Genomic DNA, 18,831 nt, shown 5'->3' on the forward strand with positions numbered 1-18,831 from the left:
AGAATAAATTCTCTCAATGAAACAGCATTCATTTCTACAAACTGAATTGTCAGTGGCGGTGAAGGTAAAAAAAAAAAAAAAAAATGAATGAGGGGCAATTCAGGTTGTCAGGTAATGGCTTTCTTCACAGCTGCTTCATGCGTTGTAAACTGGCTGCCTGCAGGATTCCACCAATATGAGCTTGGATGCTTATTTCCACAATCAGTCAGCAACAAACTGCTACATTTTCTGTGGATTGATTTAGTTACTTGTTTTCTAGCTACATGCCAGCAACTCTTAAGTTGTTGTGGGTTTTTGATTTTGGGAAATGTTTACGGCAAAAGTTTACACATACAAGTTTGTCTATTTTGAGCCTTTATCTCTTTCTTTTCATTTTCAGCATTGCTTTAATATGTGTTTCTAGAGCTCAGGGTTGGGCAGAGATGATGAGCTGGATCGCAGTCATCCACCTCAGCCTGATAACTCTGAGCAAACAGGTTTTTCTGCTGCTCACATGTTACTCTGAGCCTTCACACAGGACTGTTCTCGCTTTGATGCAGCGTTGTGGGCAAGGCAGCCTGTACCTCACAGGCACTCAAGTGGCCTAAGTGAGGCTGTGTTTATGTGTGTGTGTACTTTCATGTGTAACAGTAAGCCCATAAGATGTGGGCTTATCAAACAGCTCTGATACGTCCTTTTGTGCCTCTCGTTCTTTGAAGCTGCAGAGACAAGGCAATCCCTGGATGTGCTTGCTGAATGGGTTCACTTTAGAAAATCTGGAAATTTATCCCGGTACATTTTTCCAAGGAGGAAAATCTTTCTGAGGCCTTAAGTAGAGTACTTTTTCCTGTTACAGAAGCTAATACGTCATAGCATTCCTATTTTTTGTGCTGCTGTAGAAATCATTGGTTTTAAAATAATTTCTGGTAAGGTTTTAAGGTGGTTTGACTATTACTTGCAGGATAGATACAGTATGTTCCTGTGTTTGTTGGCAAGTCTGTCATCCTCAATCAAAATTATCTTTGGAGTACATCAGGGATCCACTCTTAAAATCCTCCTGTTTTCTTTGAACATGTTGTCATGGCGGATGTCATCTGTAAACATAGCATTAATTTTCCCTCTTATGCATCTGCACATCTATTTATTCCCTTCTAAACTCAATTTTACATACAAGCTACAAGATATCAAATGCTGGATGCTGAATTTACCAATCGCTCCTATTGACCTGACACATCTGACCTTCTTAGCTGTAAAGTTGGACCTATCCTTTTAATTTTTTTTTCAATATTCACTTTATCTTAAGTAAGCATGTCAGTTTAGTTTTTTTTTAAATTATTATTTTAATGCAGCTTTTGAGTCTCAGGAAGGTCAGTTCAAGTTAATCAAAAATATACTGTATCTTGAGATAGTGATTCATGCAAAATTAGACTGTTGTGACTCATCATATCTTTATCTGAGCCAAGAAAGCTTACAATCACTACAGATAGTTCAAAAGGCAGCAGTCAGACTTCTTTCCAAAACTTAAAAAAGAGACCACATTACTAGAAGACCATCAGTAACTACTCTGGGCCTCCTTTGAAGTGTATCTAAAATCTCCAAACCTGTTTCCCACCTGGCTGAAAGGTCAGCTCCTCTGCCAAAACTCTCCAGGCCACACCACACATTCAGCTGAGATTGAGGTTTTTCGGTCAGGGAATTGATTTTCTTGAGTCTCCGACATGCAAACTCATGTTTATCTTCAAAATGTCTTTTAAAAACATAGTTTATATGCAGGTATCCCATGCCTCATATAAGCTATGTTTTACATGTGTTCTAAGAATTTTTGTTTTTCCGAGATTTTATTTTGATTGCAAGTTTAATTTGAGTATTTAATGATGTTTTATTAGTTGGTGGTATTTTTTATCATATTTCTGCTTTTACTTGCTTGTCCTCTTAATTATTTTAAATCTTGTGTAGCACTTTGCGACTTCTGTTTGGAAAGGTGCAAAATGAGTACTTTATTAGTAGTAATTGTAGTAGTAGTTAGTTTCAAGTAGTGTTTTTTTGTAAACTAATATTTTGAGACATCTTTTTAAGATAACCTCAAAGCAATAGATCTGGTAATCTCTTCTACACCGTATGCACCACTTTTACAATATATTTTGTAAGCCAGTTCACCTGTGTCTATTCAATAAAACATACCCTGTCCGTGGCCACACACACAGAGAAAAACTCTCTCTCTGCTGCAGCACCATTAGGGGTAAATGCTTGGTTAGAGTCTTTTATGAAAGTCCTTCAGGCAGTGGAAGTATTTTCAATCTTTGATATTTCATCTATTCACTTTGAAAAGCTCTTCAGTTGCTTTGGCAGTGGTTGCTGGCAATTTGGCTGTGGGCTGCATTCCCCATTGCCATCTTAAATGCTCACCAAGGAGGTGGGGGGAGATTCTGAAACCTAATAGATACTTCCTGGTTATTATTATTACTTGGTTTTGTAAGTGTAGCAATCTTTTCTGAGCTTTTTTTGTTGTTGTTGTTTTGCCCTTCCTAATGTCAGGTCAGAGTCATAAGCATCCACTTATAGTCAGTTATTTCGAAAGTAAAAGAGAGAAAATAAAAGACTTTCCCTTACTGACGGTGATGAAATGCAAAGTCTAAAGCAGCAGAGACTAGATGATTGTTTGGGATATACATACTGTATCCCTCAGTTTTCACTTCCAGGAAAATGTTGTTCATAGTTTCTGAATTGGTGCCATATTTGTTTGTTTCCAAACACCCTCAAGATGTCTCCTGGCTGCACTTGAATGTCACTTCGACAGCCCTCTTCCGTCTTTCACACAGAGCTGATCCAGCATCTGTTCGTCTTCGCTCCATGTTTGTGAGCTGGGTTTTAATTTGTCTCGCTAAAATGCCGTCATTTGTTATGGAACAGAGAAAAGCAGCTGTTTTTCGATCACTCCAGCAGGCATTACATCGATTCAGATTAATTTCCTGTAAACTTGTGTTATTGCTGAACATAAAGCCTCTCCTGTAACCTGAGTTGTTTTACAAACCATCAGTCTACATTTATCAGACTCTCGATGTGTCAATCAAGAGGGACAGGTCTTTACAATGTCTGTAAAAAGGCTTACATCCCTGCAACATAGGGAAAATATAAGCTCAGACTAAGGTCACGATCAATTGGACAGGACAGATTATACGCTTGATGAGACATGGAGTATTAAGTTCAATTTGAGGTTGGATATTTAATATAGGTCAAGGGTGATAATCTGATTAAAACGCATTATCAGAATGACGATTGACTGTAGATGGTAAAGTGGGTGGGGCGGCAGTTTCTAGGGAACCAGAAACTGCCGCCCCACCCAGAGCCCACTCTGGTCTTCATTGCATGAGACAAAGACCAAAACATGCAAGTTGATACAAGTACCTCTATTCTCATTTTAAATCATTTCTGGTGCTTCATTTTAGCGTTTTTGAACTGCAAATTTGAGGTATAAAAATCAGTAGTTTTTTTTTTTAAACAATGTGAATATGTGTTCATGTTAAGTAGGGAGGTAGTTTGCTTAAGCTACAGTACAAAACGAATGAGTTGTGATGTTGATATGGTAAAGTCGGCAGCTGTTAGCAGCGAGGCTGTCAAACAAATGAGATGCTGAACAACTTGGCATGTAAATATTTTACTCAGACTCTATCCTGGGAGAATATTCAGAGTGAAAAGTAAAGTCTTTTTCAGTCTGAGATTTTTTTTTAAGAAACAAATGCAAAAAAATCACTCAACTGTTGAGATGAAGAGAAGTATGGTTCAACTGTAAATGAAAGGTATACTTGAAGATCCCAGCAGAAACTGCATTCAGATTCTAATATGCTGGCCTGAACTCTTATCACATCCCAGATCACATAAACGTCTACACAGTGTCTTACAAAATTATTCAGACCCCTTGAACTTTGTCAACTTACGACCACAAACAAATACATGTTAACACAGCACCTTTTGAAGTTTACATTTAAAAAAATAAAGAGTTGTGCTTAGTCTCCACCTTTCTTTCAGTTACAGTTTTCAGCATTTTGGTTTATGTCTCTTAAGCTTTGCACATCCAGAGATATTATTTCCAGTTCCTCTTTGCAGAGTAGCTCAAACTTAGTCAGATTGGATGAAGATCATTGATACACATCAATTTTAAAGTCACTACAGATTTGCAATTGGATTTGACTAAGCCATTCACCTAATACATCAATGTTTTGTGGATTTTTATGTAAAGGCGTCAGAGTAACTGGGGCTGAAATCAAATGCACACTTTTCAGTACAAAAATTTAAACCATGTAAAATAATCATTTCACTTCCAAATGATGTGCCACATCATTTTGGTTTATCAGATTAAATGCTTATGAATTGCACTCGAGTTTGTTGTTGGGTGACATAATGGAAAAAGTTCTGTTTGTGTCAATGCTTTTGAAAGGCACTTTCAAGTTGCCCACTGATTTAAGTCAAGCAATGCATTACTTTATCTTTATGTTGCTACAGAGAGCTGACTTGTCATGAAGACTAAGATGAAGTAATGTAAACTGGTGAGAAATATTTTCCTACTTGCAGCAGAGCTGTGGAACATCAGCAGGTCGACTGTCGTAGCTTTTATTGGACCTGAGGCAAATCCTTAGCTTCGGTGTCTGCTCTCTGGCTGCATGTAGATGGACCATTTCCAGGACTAGACAACTTTGTCCTGACAGGCTTTTGGGAGTCCTTTGTCAAAAGGACAAAGGACTTTTGTCCTTTTGACACAATTTTGTGTTCCAATTTAAGATTATCTTTTCTTTTTTCCATTTCTTATATTTTCTAAGAGGAGCAAATCTTGTAAGATCTTCTGACTCACATCTGATTTGAAGTTATTATTTATGACTGAGGAATAATTAATTCACTTCATGTTCACACCAAACATTTCCTGCCCTTTAAATTGAATTCTAATACACTTTTGTCCTCATTTAAATAAGCCAAAACACGATGGGTCAGCCTGCTATCAGCTTGTGAAGTCTGCCGATATTGTAAACATTTCTCACTTATCTGTTTGCTTACACCTCTACAAAAGTTGCTGCCGCTTCATGTTGCTCACTACTTGAACAAATCATACTCCTGCCTGACAAAATTTGACATCTTTCCATCTGTTTCTACAGATCATGAAGGAAGTGTGTCGAGCTTTGGGGAATGCTGCTGCTGATGACAGTAAGCTGTTACTCCTCAGCTCTGTGGGGACAGTTTTCTGCAGTGGCCTGGAGCCCTCCTACCTCATAGGGCGTTTGTCCACCGACCGCAGAAAAGAGAGCAGCCGAATCGCCGAAGCTGTACGGTAAGACAGAACCTCAATCTTTCAGGATATGCACTAGTTGTGGGCAGAATCTACACTCATCTCTCTGATACCCCTTCAGGGACTTTGTGTTGGCGTTTATCCACTTCAAGAAGCCGATTGTTGTGGCAATAAACGGGCCCGCTTTGGGTTTGGGGGCATCCATCCTGCCTTTGTGTGACGTAGTGTGGGCTAGTGAGAGAGCGTGGTTCCAAACACCATGTGCAGCCCTCCACCTCACCCCCTCTGGATGCTCCTCTTACACCTTTCCTCAGATTCTAGGTGTAGCTTTGGTGGGTCTTTGTTTCTATTCGGTCTATTTTTATCTAAACAAACCACATGAATAACTCATTTTGATAAATGTAAGCATTACATGACGCACTGAAAAAAACATCCTCTAACTGCAGGCCAATGAGATGCTTTTCTGTGGAAGGAAACTCACAGCACAAGAAGCATGTAGTCGAGGTCTGGTATCACAGGTTTTCTGGCCAACCACATTTAACCAAGAGGTGATGCTACGCGTTAAGGAAATGGCATCATGCAATGCTTTGGTAAGGCTATAACTAAAAAAACTTGTAAGACTAACCTATTTGTGATACATAACCCTAATTAACATTCTATTGCTTTTCTTTTTGTTCCCAAAGGTTTTAGAAGAGTCTAAATGCTTGGTGAGAAGCATCCTCATCTCAGTGCTAGAAGAAGTGAATGAGAAAGAGTGCCAGATGCTGAAGCAGCTGTGGTGTTCAACCAAAGGACTGGAGGCGCTCTTCAGCTACGTGCACAATAAGAACAGTGAAAAGTAACCATGCGGAGTCTGAAGGACGAATCCGGTTGATGTGGGTCTGAGGCTGCCTCAGCAGGGATGATCGAGAAGAGGATGCTGGGATTTTCCAACTCTACTGAAGGTCTTTGATTCACTCCGTCAGAGAAGAGTTTCTGGACTTTTGTCTACTTGTCTCTAAAAACAAAATAAATCCCATCATCATCATCATCATCTTTTATACTAGGGCTTCTTTTTGGACCCTCTGTGTAATAACGTCCACGTTCTTTATGTAGCAGTTTGGGCCGGGTGTACATCACTTAGAAGCAGAGGGACTGTCGCAGAGTAATCTCACTGCAGATGATAAATAAATCATATATGTTATTAATATATTCATATATTTATTTCAGATGTATAACTTAGCTGCTTTCTGTATTTGAGCTGCATTTTTGGGGTTTTTATTTTGCTCACTTATGTCTTGAGTTGAAGGGTAAACCAAAGTCTGGTTAAGCAGTCTGTTTGGTTTTTGACATGCACTTGGACATTCACTCCCATGTATGAAATCTAAAAAAAACCCTATCGCTGCTAGTAAATCAGTCCGAGGGATTGTTCAAGAGTAGAGGTCAAGAAGTACCACAATTTAATAAAAATCATTAAAAGATGACTAGATGAACTAAATGTGGACGTGTATAAGTACCAGCAAATAGACCACAATGATTGATACCTCTCAGAAATGTCGAGTTAAAGTTATTTTCATTCAATCAGGCAAATGGAAGCATGCATTTATTTATTTTTCTAACAAAAAATGGCACAGTCCAGTTTTACTTAGACCATTGTCAAACAACAAAATATTATTTGGTATTGCAGCAATTAAATTCTTTTTTTTTTTAACTGCTGACCAGCTTTTTTTTTATGTTTTCACTGGTATTTTAACAAATTTTTCTTGTGATGAGCTGCAAGTCTGAAGTTGGAAAGCCTCCATCCCGTCTGTGCCCTTCTCCTTAGCGCCCTCCACAGACTTTCTCAAAGATTACTTCCAATCAGAAGAAACTTGGTAAAATTAAAACATTACTTGAAATTTAATTCTGCCTCAGGTATAAATGAGTTTAGTTGTGCAAAGTAATCTTTAGTCAACATGTCCTCTTTCTTCTTTTCAGATTGTATAATCATGAGATATACTAATTATAATTGTTTGAAATGACATTTACCAAATTTTTGTGAATCTGAAAAAGTAACGATAAATAACACTAATTTGTCCAATTCCCTTATAGCTGCACTTACCGCATCACACTCCAATAAATTATTTGTGGTGTTGGAATTATCAGTTAATCTAAATAGTGCGGGTTATTGGGGACATTTAATAACTAAAGTATTTTTTTAGGATGAATAAAAGTAAAATAATAATTTTTAAAAAAGCTTTGTCTTAGGATGTCAGTAAAAATGTCAAAATTCAACATTTGTCACTTGAGCCAGCCTGGTCCTGATCTGCATGTAACAATGGAGGATTTCATTGAATCTGATATTTTGCTAAATGTATTATATTAAGGGATCTATTTTGCTTCACCAAAGTGTATATGTATGTAGGTCTGTGTAAGTCGTTTAGTAAGAGATGTCAATAATTTTACAGTGAAGAGGTATTTGCATGTAATATATTGTATTGTACGTACTTCAGGGTATGTTTTTGTAGCATTGTAATTATTTTTGTATTTATTTTAGATAATAATTAAGGTGGTGAAGTGTCATGTGGCTTCCCTTTGCTTTCAGTAGCACTGCGGCACTTTTCATCCGTCTTAGCCTAACTTATATGCCCCAGAGGTTACCCTTGGATAAATTCAGAGTAAAAACTGATTTTAAAAAGTTTTTGTGTTGATTACTTTTATTGTAATTGATCAGATGAAAGTCAATTTCTCATCTTTTGTGTTTTGCTGAGACCTATGGATGAGAACAGCTTGAGAAAATGAGGTTTGTTGGATTTTAAACATAAAACTGTATTTAATGACATAAAACTGGTTTGATTTTTTGGTTATTCATTGAAGGGAATTATGCAAGATTTCATAAAGATGTTTGTTTTTTTACCAAATGGCAAAAGCTAAATTTAAATTTTTAATTAAAGCGAGGAACATCACAGAACAAGGAAATTTTCCCAGAATTTGTTTTAACAAGTAATTCCTGGGAGTTTGTAATCACTATGTATGACTGTAAATATAAGATGACAGAATATGATAAGTTGATTGCTCTGAGATTAAGTAAGCAGGACCCTCATGCTGTGACTACTGTGTCAGTGAATGCAAATCACTACATTCTGGTGACTCTAAAATGAGGTTTTATCTATTTATTTCTTTATTTATTTTGTTTTATAAATGTATCCAAACTTGTCCATTTAGACACATTTTTAACAGGGCTTCAGATCTAAATGTTCATGTTTAAACTGCTTGATAATTGAAGACAATCGTTTGTTACTTTTGCCCCATTGCTGATCATAAATGACCATATTCCCACCAAGTGTCTGAGTTGTTTTTGTTTCCTTTTTTTAATAATGTGTGCTTGGGTGTGTTTCATTCATAGTTCATTTCTTTGTCTAAAAGCACACTTTGCAGGCTATTTCATAAATGTTGGTGCTAAAATGCAGAATCAGTATATTTACAGCTCCAGGCAGCAGTTTTTGTTGCATGATGTTTTGCATTTTTATTGGTACATTACTGCCATCTTCTGCTGTGGATAGTGAGTTAAACAAAATTCAACCCATTCTTCTTTCTTTTGTTCACAGGTTTCTTTTAGCTTTTCTACTATTTATTGTAGTTTGTTGGAATGCTTCACATGAACCTGTGTGTCATTTTGTGACAGCTTTTAGTATTTTAGTTCCACGGGTCAACCTGGAGGTACAATCTTTCCAGGAGAGCAGTGCCAGCCCCGAGGCCCTTTCTCCCTGAGGGACCAATCAGAAGCACCACTTTGGCTGATGTCGTGAAGGTTTCCAAACCAGATGCCTAAAATACCTACCCCGCCTTTTATGAAGTCTTGTCCTTGCAGTCAATCTCCATATTTCATGAGTAGATGAAATATGGAGATATGATTGTTTTTGGCCATATCTCTCTTGTACCTGTACAAGCCTGTACAGCACGGTGTCCAAAATGTGGTCTGTGGGTCATTTAGTGAAACAAATGCGTCCCTTGCAGCACAATTCGTTCATGTACGTTTAAAACAAAAATCTTTAATGCTTAGATTTTCACTAATAAAATCTCAAAATTGGAAGTTTTGGGTAATTTACAAAATGTTTCTCTCTTATTGCCAGGGTCATTTTTAATCTTCTAACAAATATGACTACAAATGTATTTTTACTCAAAAAGCAGATTTGGATCATTAATGAAACTTGGCTAAGTACTTTAAGCATTTTCAAATAAATGTTTAGTTTTTTTTTTGTCAAATAAATCTGACACGTGCTTTAGATGGAAAAGTCAAGAGAAAAAAAGAATGGACACAACATATCTATTGCACATGTTCCTCCAATGTATCATTCTCTCTATTTTACAATCATTTATTCACAAAACTGCAAAACATTTTAACTCCCCTCCAAAAGTCAACCTGCTCTTTACTCACTGCAGATCATACCCGACTTGAATAATCCAGAGATCTGAAGCTATGAGCTCAAAGGCTTTTCCAAGAGGCTTTGTTCAAGGTAAGAGGACCGAACAAGGATAATTGGACTATACTTATGATGGATCCTATAAAGGGAACCAGTTACTTAACCTTGCAGGTAGGTCTTGAATAAAATCCTGTAGGTTCTTCCTAGGCATAGTCCAAGCAAGCCGTGTGGGAATCCCTCCCTTAGTGGGGAGTGAATGTTTTTAGCTTGATGTCATTTGGTCTGTTGTCTCATCCCTAACTGCCAAATTGAAAGTGGTGTAACCTTTAATTTGTTTGGATTTAGAAAATTCTATTGTTCTCATCTCAGTCACACATTTTTAACATAATATGGGGTTTGATTTTCTGTGAAATGACAAATAAATACACTACATAATATTATTCATACTTATTTTATCAAGTTTAGTCAATATCAGACCTGACATTTATCAGTGCCACCCTTAACACAAAGTGTTTTTAAAATCCCAACCTGCCTTAACATGTATCCTCTGATCTCTGTAAAATGAAACTTGATTTCCTTCAGGCCTCTTATTCCTTCGTTTTAGTGTTTTCGTCTTCATCATAGGATGTTTCCCAGTTGTGGGAGGAAGAGGTGATAATGTTAAAACCATTACCTGTAAAAATGTTTTTTTATTTCTTAAATCTTGCTGCCTCAAACGTAATCAGCTAAATATATTTCACAGACTCAACAAAATGTAAACAGTAGTGTAAAAAGATTGGGAATATATTTTATAAAAGGGTTGCCATGTGTTTTAAAATGCCTACAAAATGTTTGTTAATTACATGGATGCAAAAACCTAATGTGTCAATGATCTAAAGAGCTGCAAGAATCAAGTAAGTTTTGCTAAAAGCATCTCAATTGAAATTTTCAGACATTTTTATACCAGGCTGTAAAGGGTTAATCTTACTCATATGGGAGAACACAGCACAACACTGTTTCTCCACTAAAATATATTACACAGCTGGAACCATGTAATATAAATATATATATATCAATGGCCCTCTCCTTGGGCTGCCACCTTATCGTGATGGAGGGGTTTGAGTGCCCCAATGATCCTAGGGGCTATGCTGTCTGGGGCTTCATGCCCCTGGTAGGGTCACCCAAGGCAGACAGGTCCTAGGTGAGGGACCAGACAAAGCGCAGCCCGAAGACCCCAATGAGGAGAAAAAACATTGGACTTGGCGTTCCCTCTCCCGGACGCTGGTCACCGGGGCCCCACTCTGGAGCCAGGCCTGGAGGGGGGGCACGATGGCGAGCGCCTGGTGGCCGGGTTTTTACCCATGGAGCCCGGCCAGGCTCAGCCCGAAGAGGAAACATGGGTCCCCCCTCCCATGGGCCCACCACCCGTGAGAGGGGCCAAAGGGGTCGGGTGCATTGTGTGATGGGTGGCGGCAGAGGGAGGGGACCCTGGCGGTCCGATCCTCGGTTACAGAAGCTGGCTCTTGGGACGTGGAATGTCACCTCTCTGGTGGGGAAGGAGCCGGAGCTAGTGTGTGAGGTCGAGAGGTTCCGGCTAGAAATAGTCGGTCTCACCTCGACGCATGGCTCTAGTTCTGGAACCAGCCTCCTTGAGAGGGGCTGGACATACTTCCACTCTGGAGTTGCCCAAGGTGAGAGGCGTCGGGCAGGAGTGGGCATACTTGTTGCTCCCCATCTTGGCGCCTGTACGTTTTGGTGGATTTGGTGGCCTTAGGATCTCATCTCTGCTTTTTGCAGACGATGTGGTCCTACTGGCTTCATCAGGTCATGATCTGCAGCTCTCGCTGGAGCGGTTCGCAGCCGAGTGTGAAGCGGCCGGGATGGGGATCAGTGCCTCCAAATCCGAGGCCATGGTCTTGAGCCGGAAAAGGGTAGAGTGCCTTCTCCGGGTCAGGGGGGGGGGGTGTCCTGCCCCAAGTGGAGGAGTTCAAGTATCTCGGGATCTTGTTCACGAATGGGGGAAGAAGGGAGCGGGAGATCGACAGGCGGATTGGTGCAGCGTCTGCCGTCAAGCGGGCGCTGTACCGGTCCATCGTGGTGAAGAGAGAGCTGAGCCAAAAAGCGAAGCTCTCGATTTACCGGTCAATCTACGTTCCCACCCTCATCTATGGTCATGAGCTTTGGGTCATGACCGAAAGAACGAGATCGTGGATACAAGCGGCCGAAATGGGTTTTCTCCGTAGGGTGACTGGGCTCTCACTAAGAGATAGGGTGAGAAGCTCAGTCATCCGGGAGGGACTCAGAGTAGAGCCGCTGCTCCTTCACATCGAGAGGAGCCAGTTGAGGTGGCTCGGGCATCTAGTCAGGATGCCTCCTGGACGCCTCCCTGGTGAGGTGTTCCGGGCACGTCCCACCGGGAGGAGGCCCAGGGGAAGACCCAGGACACGCTGGAGGGATTATGTCTCTCGGCTGGCCTGGGAACGCCTTGGGATTCCCCCGGAAGAGCTAGAAGAAGTGGCCGGGGAGAGGGAAGTCTGGGCCTCCCTTCTGAAGCTGCTACCCCCGCGACCCGACCCCGGATAAGCGGAAGAAGATGGATGGATGGATGGATATATCAATGGCTGGGACAAATGTGGTATTTACTGAATTATTTAATGCAAATTTGAGTTTTGAGATGGAGAATTTGACTTTTTATTTAAAACCAAAAAATCTGGAAACAACATAAATTCCCATTCAACAAACTTTCACAACAATAAACATCTTTGTCAGCGGGTGCAGAGAGATTCCTGAGCGGTGTAGTCTACAAGTACAACGACTGAAACCATCACGTTAAAATAAAGTAAAAAGAAAAAATAGGAATTCTAAGATCAATTAAACATTAAAGAAGAGAGAGAAAGACAATATTTATCTGAAATGCTAGACTTTTATTCTCCAACTGACCTGCATGTTTTAGCATCTGCTCTTAGAGCAGATTCCAATATTTACTCTGTAATTACAGAGGTAGAAGCTTTGCACCAACCAAACCAATGGCATAATGACATAGTTTTGCAGCAGATGATGATGCGAGGAGCTGTAAATGATATTATAAATCACACTTCAAATTTAGAAAGAAACATAACCACCTGTGTTCCTCTGCGTTGACAGAAAACCAGTCATGGGAGCCTTGCATACTGTCTCCTGTTCACTTTTATGTCCCAATATTTGTGGATGTATTAAAACTGCTTGGGTCCTTCCTTTATCCTCTTCCTCATTTCTTCTGCGTGCTTCTTGCTGCGCTCTCGTTTTTCCAATCGCTATGAGATGAAAGGAAACATAGACACATGAGAAAATTATTAGCAAAATAAATTATATACCGGTTCATAATTAACTAAAAACAAACTGACACACCTCTTTCTTCAGACAGTGACGCATGGCACGGTCCACGTCATTACATGTGCCAAAGAATTTCATGACATTGTGCTGACGGAGACAGGAAGAGATTACATGGTTTAGTTCAGAAAAGGGTGGTGAGAAAACAAGGCAGAGAGCGGCTTACCTCTTTGTGGCACTGTCTCAGGAGGCTTATGAGTTCATTGCACTCGTCTGTGTGCAGGTGAGGTGAAAGGTCAGGGTGCATTCTGAGTTAAGGAACCACTGCAACAACGCTGAAAACAACAAACAAAGGTGGCGCTAAGAATAAAACCACACATCTGAAAAGCACCACAAAACCTTCCTAGTTAATACTCTGGAGAAGCATGGATGGTTCTCCTCACTGTTTCCAGAATTACATTAACCACAGTACTGCTAGACGTCTTCTAAAGGATACTAATGCCTCCCCATCCCTCTCCTTCTTGATTTGTCATTGTGACGACCGACTTCCCTGTGGACACTTACCTGAAGAAACATAAGACATGAACATACAACACTGCATACAGCAAGTCATCAAACAAAAGTGAAATGGGAGACATCACCTCATCCTAGTCAAAATAAACACACACATTAAGCGTGAGTTTCCTCCGTTTCACATTTAGCATGCTCGGATGTGACCCTGCTGATAACCAGACCTTCTAGTAACCCTCAACGTTATTTATTGCAACTCTCTTGTCAGTTCAGCTGCTACCCACATCATATTCCATCACCAACAAGTAACAGTGCCGTGATCAGGCAACTCGTACAAAGAAATCAGTATTTGCTGAGCTCCCAGTGAAATAAGGCTCAGCAGCAAAGTGCACCCACACCTCCAAATTGAGCATGGTTGCTGCAAAAATGAATAAAGTTGAAGAGAGGGGTTTGGGGGGACTTTGCAATGAATAATAAGAAGGCAGCAGCAAATTTCTTATCATCATATTAAAATTACTTTTTTTCTAAAATTACAATTAGCCAGACAGAATAAGATGATCATGGAAGTGTTCGGAGACTGCTGAGTGGGTTTATTTTGGTGTGAAAGAGGACTGAATATGAAGCTGAATGTCCATCACACATGCATGAGAAAAATGACAGTCACTATGAAGAGGCAGTTTAGGTGTGTTGATGGGTGTCAAGATTAATCAAAATAGAAATATCTGACAAACATATTTTACGATAAAGTGACATTAAATGGTGGATATCGTAGATCTAATTACAAATATTACTAAAAATGTTTGACTTTAATTGTTGCTTATACAAACACATTATTAGTTGTATATTTGTCCAGAGGAATAGATGGTTTTGATCTTTTCACTTCTATTCTGACTAGCAACGCAGTTATTAGGCCATTTGAGATTATAATATATCCTAGAACATACCGATGAAACATTTTGTCCATCTACATTCATCGTAGAGATTTATAGTATTAAGGAACCGGAAGAAAAGCCAAGGGTCTCTAGAATGCTGTAAATCTTCTAAGCTATTTGAAGACACTGAGCCCTGTCGGCTGAATAAAACTTACCAGACGTAAAGCTGTATCATCTGAGAACTTTCCCAGCACACCTCGATCTATTGTCGGGTTAACTAACAGGCCTTAGCTAAAGCAACACACATATTTACATTCACTAAACAACAGATTAACACTCCAAAAACAACAACTCTGCAACACGATGTAATACCTGGTCACGTTTAAGTGTCTATTCTCAACGTTAGAGCAAAAACAAGTACAATCTCCTTGAAAAACGTGGAGCTGTAGGACATTGGAGATTCTCACAACGACTCCATAACTTATGGCACAAACACTGTGGGACAGAGCGAACAACGAATCATCGTCCGAGTTTATTTAATTTTGACCAATCGTGTGCGTTTTATGAAGAAAAGGCGGGACTTGTTGTTTCAAAGGTTTGGAGGAAATGCAAGAGAACTATCTACTACTTGTATCCGAGTTTGCATTTCTTACGTTACATGTTTAGATAAAAAGCAATATTTAATTTTGCTGTGGCATTTGAGATTGTTTATTTTTATTTTTCAAACTTTATTAGAAAGTCAAACATTACAAAATGAGGTAAACAAAGGAGAAATGAACGTAGTCAACAATGAACACTAGGCAAAGGCCAAGCCTTTTAATCATATCATATTAAACAAGAAGCGTAAATTTATTGTTTATAGAAGTTTTTACATTATGGAAATGTTGCGTGGTCTCATTTCATTCATAAATCAACAAAAAATATTTGTATTGAATTACAAAATATTAATTTATCAATATGATTTTAGACAATTAAATATGTAAATTAATCAAAATAGGTCTGCCTATTTGCAATAAAAAAATATATTGTTTTTTGGGGTGTTTTTTTCAAAAAAAGGCTTTTCATTCATACTGAATAGTATCATCGGAAACGGGGCTGTTAAAAGCAATACTCCTCCAACTCACCAGAGGGCGCTACAGCACACATAGAACGCGTGTTGTTAGTTTCTGATTGGTCGATTCATCTTGTCTGTGGCAGAGGCGGTTTGTTCGGAACGTCTCAGTAGCTCACAGTTGCTAACACGTCTGTTAAACAGTACAAATACAGTTTTATAGTACGCAGATTGGGTTTTATTTGTTGCCTAAGGAAATATGGATAATTCGGCGAAACACTTACTGCAGCGACTGGTGCGACGGATCCCTGCTTCGATGCTAAAATCCACGCTGGACAAGTGGGAGCGTCTGACCGCAGAAAAGCGAAAATCTTTAGATTTCACTCAGTCAAAATGGATCATAACCCAAGAACTAGTCGCCCTTTGTGAGGTATATTGAAGCTAATTTCTCTTGAGTAAGATGTATGTATATTCCTTTCTGTTTTAAACGCACTGTGGTGCGATTAAGCAACAGCAATTGTATGTAAATGTGATATTGGTTCAAATGAACAATAGATGTTATTGTTGTTAATTGTTTATTTTTCTTAACAGAAAAGTGAACTGACTGTAAAACACATCACAGAACTTGAGATGATATGTAAGTACAGTTCTTAAACTGTGGTTTTAACTTTGCGATACTTTTTCATGTATTATCTTGCAGAAACCTTTGTAAAAAAAAATGCATGCAGATTTTATCAATAAAAGAAAAATAAGACATATTTTTTTCTTTTCAGACACATCTGCTTCTTCTCCCTTTATGAAAATAATATTTAGATGGTGCGCAGTGTTCAAAGGGAATTATTATTTATTCTTAAAGCCATTCATACAAGCCTATTGTAAAATTGTACCGATGTTTGAAGGAAGATGGAGAGACTATGTGTCTTTTTAAAGGTGGTTTTCCTGGATACAAACTTACTTGGTTCACCTGAATGGGGAAAAAAAACTCACTTTAGTTATAATGGGAGACTTTTTGCCCATTAAAGCTAATTTTAGATTAGACAAATGATGAGCTGTTCAAGATCGGGAAGAGGTTTTTATTTGACAAAAGAAAGTGAAGCAAAACGAAGCCCAAAAATACTGTCATCATAGTCAGCACTTCAGTACCGTTGTGTAGCAACATTATTTACATAAAGTCAAAGAAACATAACGTTTGGCAGTCTGAACACAATCTTATAACTGCAACCATTGCTGTTAGTTATTTAATTAATGGATTACAGTAAAACCTGATATTTAACTTTGGTTTCATTGTTTTAGATATCACTGAGAATCCAAACCAGGGAATGTGGCACACCTTCCAGCTTGTGGAACCTGAGGGTAGGTCAGAACAAGACTATCCACCTTATAACTTTAAAATATTAAAACCTGATAGTTTGTTTTAATTTATATAAAAAGTAGAACTGACATTTCAATTATTAATCTGCTAAAATCTAGGTCGTAATGTGCACCAGTATAAATATAATTTCAATTTCACATATTTCATATTTTTGCTTTTAAAAAAAAGTTTTATGTTTATTCATAGTAAAGAAATATCATTTTGGGTTTATTTTGTAAAATACAGCTCATCTCTTTAATTTAATGATGAGTAGACATTATAGTGTGACCATAAGCTCGGAATTTTACTGCTGAAATAATTGTTCATATTTTTACATCCTTTAAATCAGATTTAACCGCTTTCTGTTTGTTTGTTTTTTGTTGTTTTTTTTTGTTCCCAGATGATGCTCACTCTGTGGAGCTAATGCAGTTTAAAGAACAATTCAAATCCCATCTCAGAGAGCTCCAAAGAAATGTGAGCCTATAAATGCTTTTACAGTTGCATTTGTCTTTAACGTACTGTTTGAAATACCAATGATGTCTTTTGATTTTGATCAAAGGTGTCGGTCAAAATTAAGAAGCACACAGACCAAGCTGTTTGGATCCGAGTTGCCTGGGGAGACGGCTTATCTTCGCCCAACCACCTGAAAGCAACATATGTTGTTCTTTATCTCCAGACCCCTTATGTTTTTGTTAATGCTTTGTCTTCAAAGCATAAACCTCTGCTCTTGCAGGTGAGGTGAAAAACAAAAAAAATTTTGTGTGTATTTTAAGTACTTTCCATCTTCTAAAAGTTATTTTTGCTGCAGGCTTTGACTTTGTCCACCAGACATCAACAAATTAAGGCTGCTAACCTGAGTGGACAGAAACTGACCGCTCTCAGGGACCTGCTGATGAGGCAGTACCAACAAGTAAGCCAGCCTCCTCTGATGAGGTAGCAAAACACTACAGTGGTTTAAGTTTAATATTATTTTTGTGCCAGTTTCTTATTTTTAAGGGTTAAAAGAGTTGTTTTTACCACAAATTTACCACAAATTGTTAGAGAATTATCTGATTTAACTTTTTCTCTTTCTTTAGGTGTTTCCAACAAAGTACCCCAGCCCTCTCGCAGAGAGTGATCAAAGCATTTCAAGTATGTTGAGTGGAATTATCTGATCTTCTCCAGGCAATTTATTTATGTTGGATATCTTGCTTTCTTTAACATTGCAATTTTGTTATTACGTGCTTGGTTGTGTACATTTAGAGCTGCGCGTTGAAAAGGTGCAAGCTGAGGCATCAGCAAACAGACATCGAATGGCGGGAGAAACCTTCGGCGATGGGATGTTACCTGCACTGCAGTCTGCAGTCTTTAAGGTAAAATGCACAATAATTGAATATAGGTCGCGGTTCAACACAGAAATGTAACATTACTCATTCTTGTTTTTATTTGATTTTTTGTTTTCTTTTAGCTGGAAACAAAATTCAAAGACCCCACTAATGAAGCCATGACACAACGGGATGAGCCATTCACATGTAGTGTTAAATTTTCAAGTTCCAACCTCCTTGAATCACTCAGACATTGTGCATCCTCAGGTATGAGAAGTGTATTAGTCACAGTCATAAAAACAATTATACATTTAATATATTTTTTGAAATCTTTCCTCAGCACATGCAGTTCTCTAAATGTTCACAAGAGGGCGCGCACTTATTGTAGAAACCATCATGCGTGTTTGAGTCTAACTGAATGAGCCACATCTTGTATTGATGAACTTAACATATTTTTAGAAATAGGAAAACTTTATTTTTATTTTAAAAGAAAATAAGTTGAGTTTTGCAGTTTTCTACTGTCAGCCTAACTCTCCCTTATGTTTTCTTCGACTTTGCAGGAATTGCCTCAACCCCTGTCACACCCATGCTGTCATCTATTCCTCTAAAAGGAAGGAATTATTTTGTCATTACGGACAATGTTCCGACTGCTTAATCATAACTGTGCCAGACACAGTCCTGATTTTCAATTGGCCCCTACTGGAATGAGTCACAACTTTTCCCACACTTTCAGGTAAATTATTGTCCATAGACATTTTAGTTTAAACCAGACCATTTTAATAAGCCTCTCTTAAAAAAAAAAAAAAAAAAATATATATA

At 38.5% G+C, this 18,831-nt stretch overlaps 3 protein-coding genes across 9 annotated transcripts in view; 2 read left to right on the forward strand and 1 right to left on the reverse strand.

Annotated features, from left to right (window-relative positions):
- Positions 1 to 8,554, forward strand: part of LOC116718935 (chromodomain Y-like protein 2) — a 34,899-nt gene extending 26,345 nt beyond the window's left edge. For both annotated transcript variants that reach the window (XM_032561239.1, XM_032561240.1), the window contains exons 4-7: positions 5,124 to 5,296; positions 5,376 to 5,586; positions 5,701 to 5,844; positions 5,938 to 8,554. In XM_032561239.1, the coding sequence (XP_032417130.1) occupies positions 5,124 to 5,296; positions 5,376 to 5,586; positions 5,701 to 5,844; positions 5,938 to 6,096 (687 nt within the window). In that variant the 3' untranslated portion in view covers positions 6,097 to 8,554. The remainder of the gene's footprint in view (positions 1 to 5,123; positions 5,297 to 5,375; positions 5,587 to 5,700; positions 5,845 to 5,937) is intronic.
- Positions 8,555 to 12,251: 3,697 nt separating this feature from the next.
- On the reverse strand, positions 12,252 to 14,797 carry cmc2 (C-x(9)-C motif containing 2). Of its 6 annotated transcripts, XM_032561781.1 has the most exons (6): positions 14,679 to 14,797; positions 14,522 to 14,597; positions 13,421 to 13,488; positions 13,151 to 13,221; positions 13,003 to 13,074; positions 12,252 to 12,908 (listed from the first exon to the last, which is right to left on the reverse strand). In XM_032561781.1, exons 3-6 carry the CDS (start codon positions 13,455 to 13,457, stop codon positions 12,828 to 12,830), a joined length of 261 nt encoding a protein of 86 aa, XP_032417672.1. In that variant the 5' UTR covers positions 13,458 to 13,488; positions 14,522 to 14,597; positions 14,679 to 14,797; the 3' UTR covers positions 12,252 to 12,827. The 6 variants fall into 6 exon arrangements, with proteins under 6 accessions (XP_032417672.1, XP_032417673.1, XP_032417675.1 ...); XM_032561782.1 differs by lacking the exon at positions 14,522 to 14,597; XM_032561784.1 differs by lacking the exon at positions 13,421 to 13,488 and having other exon boundaries at positions 13,151 to 13,259.
- A 697-nt stretch (positions 14,798 to 15,494) lies between these two features.
- On the forward strand, positions 15,495 to 18,831 carry cenpn (centromere protein N). The gene is made up of 10 exons (XM_032559871.1): positions 15,495 to 15,787; positions 15,949 to 15,994; positions 16,651 to 16,710; positions 17,109 to 17,182; positions 17,268 to 17,441; positions 17,517 to 17,618; positions 17,785 to 17,839; positions 17,951 to 18,060; positions 18,156 to 18,279; positions 18,573 to 18,831. The coding sequence occupies exons 1-10, from the start codon at positions 15,617 to 15,619 to the stop codon at positions 18,665 to 18,667; spliced, it is 1,011 nt and encodes a 336-aa protein (XP_032415762.1). The 5' UTR covers positions 15,495 to 15,616; the 3' UTR covers positions 18,668 to 18,831.

Source organism: Xiphophorus hellerii, chromosome 4, assembly GCF_003331165.1.
Source record: "Xiphophorus hellerii strain 12219 chromosome 4, Xiphophorus_hellerii-4.1, whole genome shotgun sequence".
NCBI lineage: Eukaryota > Metazoa > Chordata > Actinopteri > Cyprinodontiformes > Poeciliidae > Xiphophorus > Xiphophorus hellerii.

Bases quoted from the DNA above. Each gene is read 5' to 3' on its own strand.
- cmc2 (XM_032561782.1), bottom strand. From the start codon at position 13,457: ATGACAAATCAAGAAGGAGAGGGATGGGGAGGCATTA. The intron at 13,075-13,150 runs GTAAGCCGCTCT...TGTCTCCGTCAG, and splicing joins TGAGACAGTGCCACAAAGAG to CACAATGTCATGAAATTCTT. The intron at 12,909-13,002 runs GTGTGTCAGTTT...TTCATCTCATAG, and splicing joins GTCACTGTCTGAAGAAAGAG to CGATTGGAAAAACGAGAGCG.
- cenpn (XM_032559871.1), top strand. From the start codon at position 15,617: ATGGATAATTCGGCGAAACACTTACTGCAGCGACTGGTGCGACGGATC. The intron at 17,183-17,267 runs GTGAGCCTATAA...TTTTGATCAAAG, and splicing joins TCAGAGAGCTCCAAAGAAAT to GTGTCGGTCAAAATTAAGAA. The intron at 18,280-18,572 runs GTATGAGAAGTG...TCGACTTTGCAG, and splicing joins CAGACATTGTGCATCCTCAG to GAATTGCCTCAACCCCTGTC.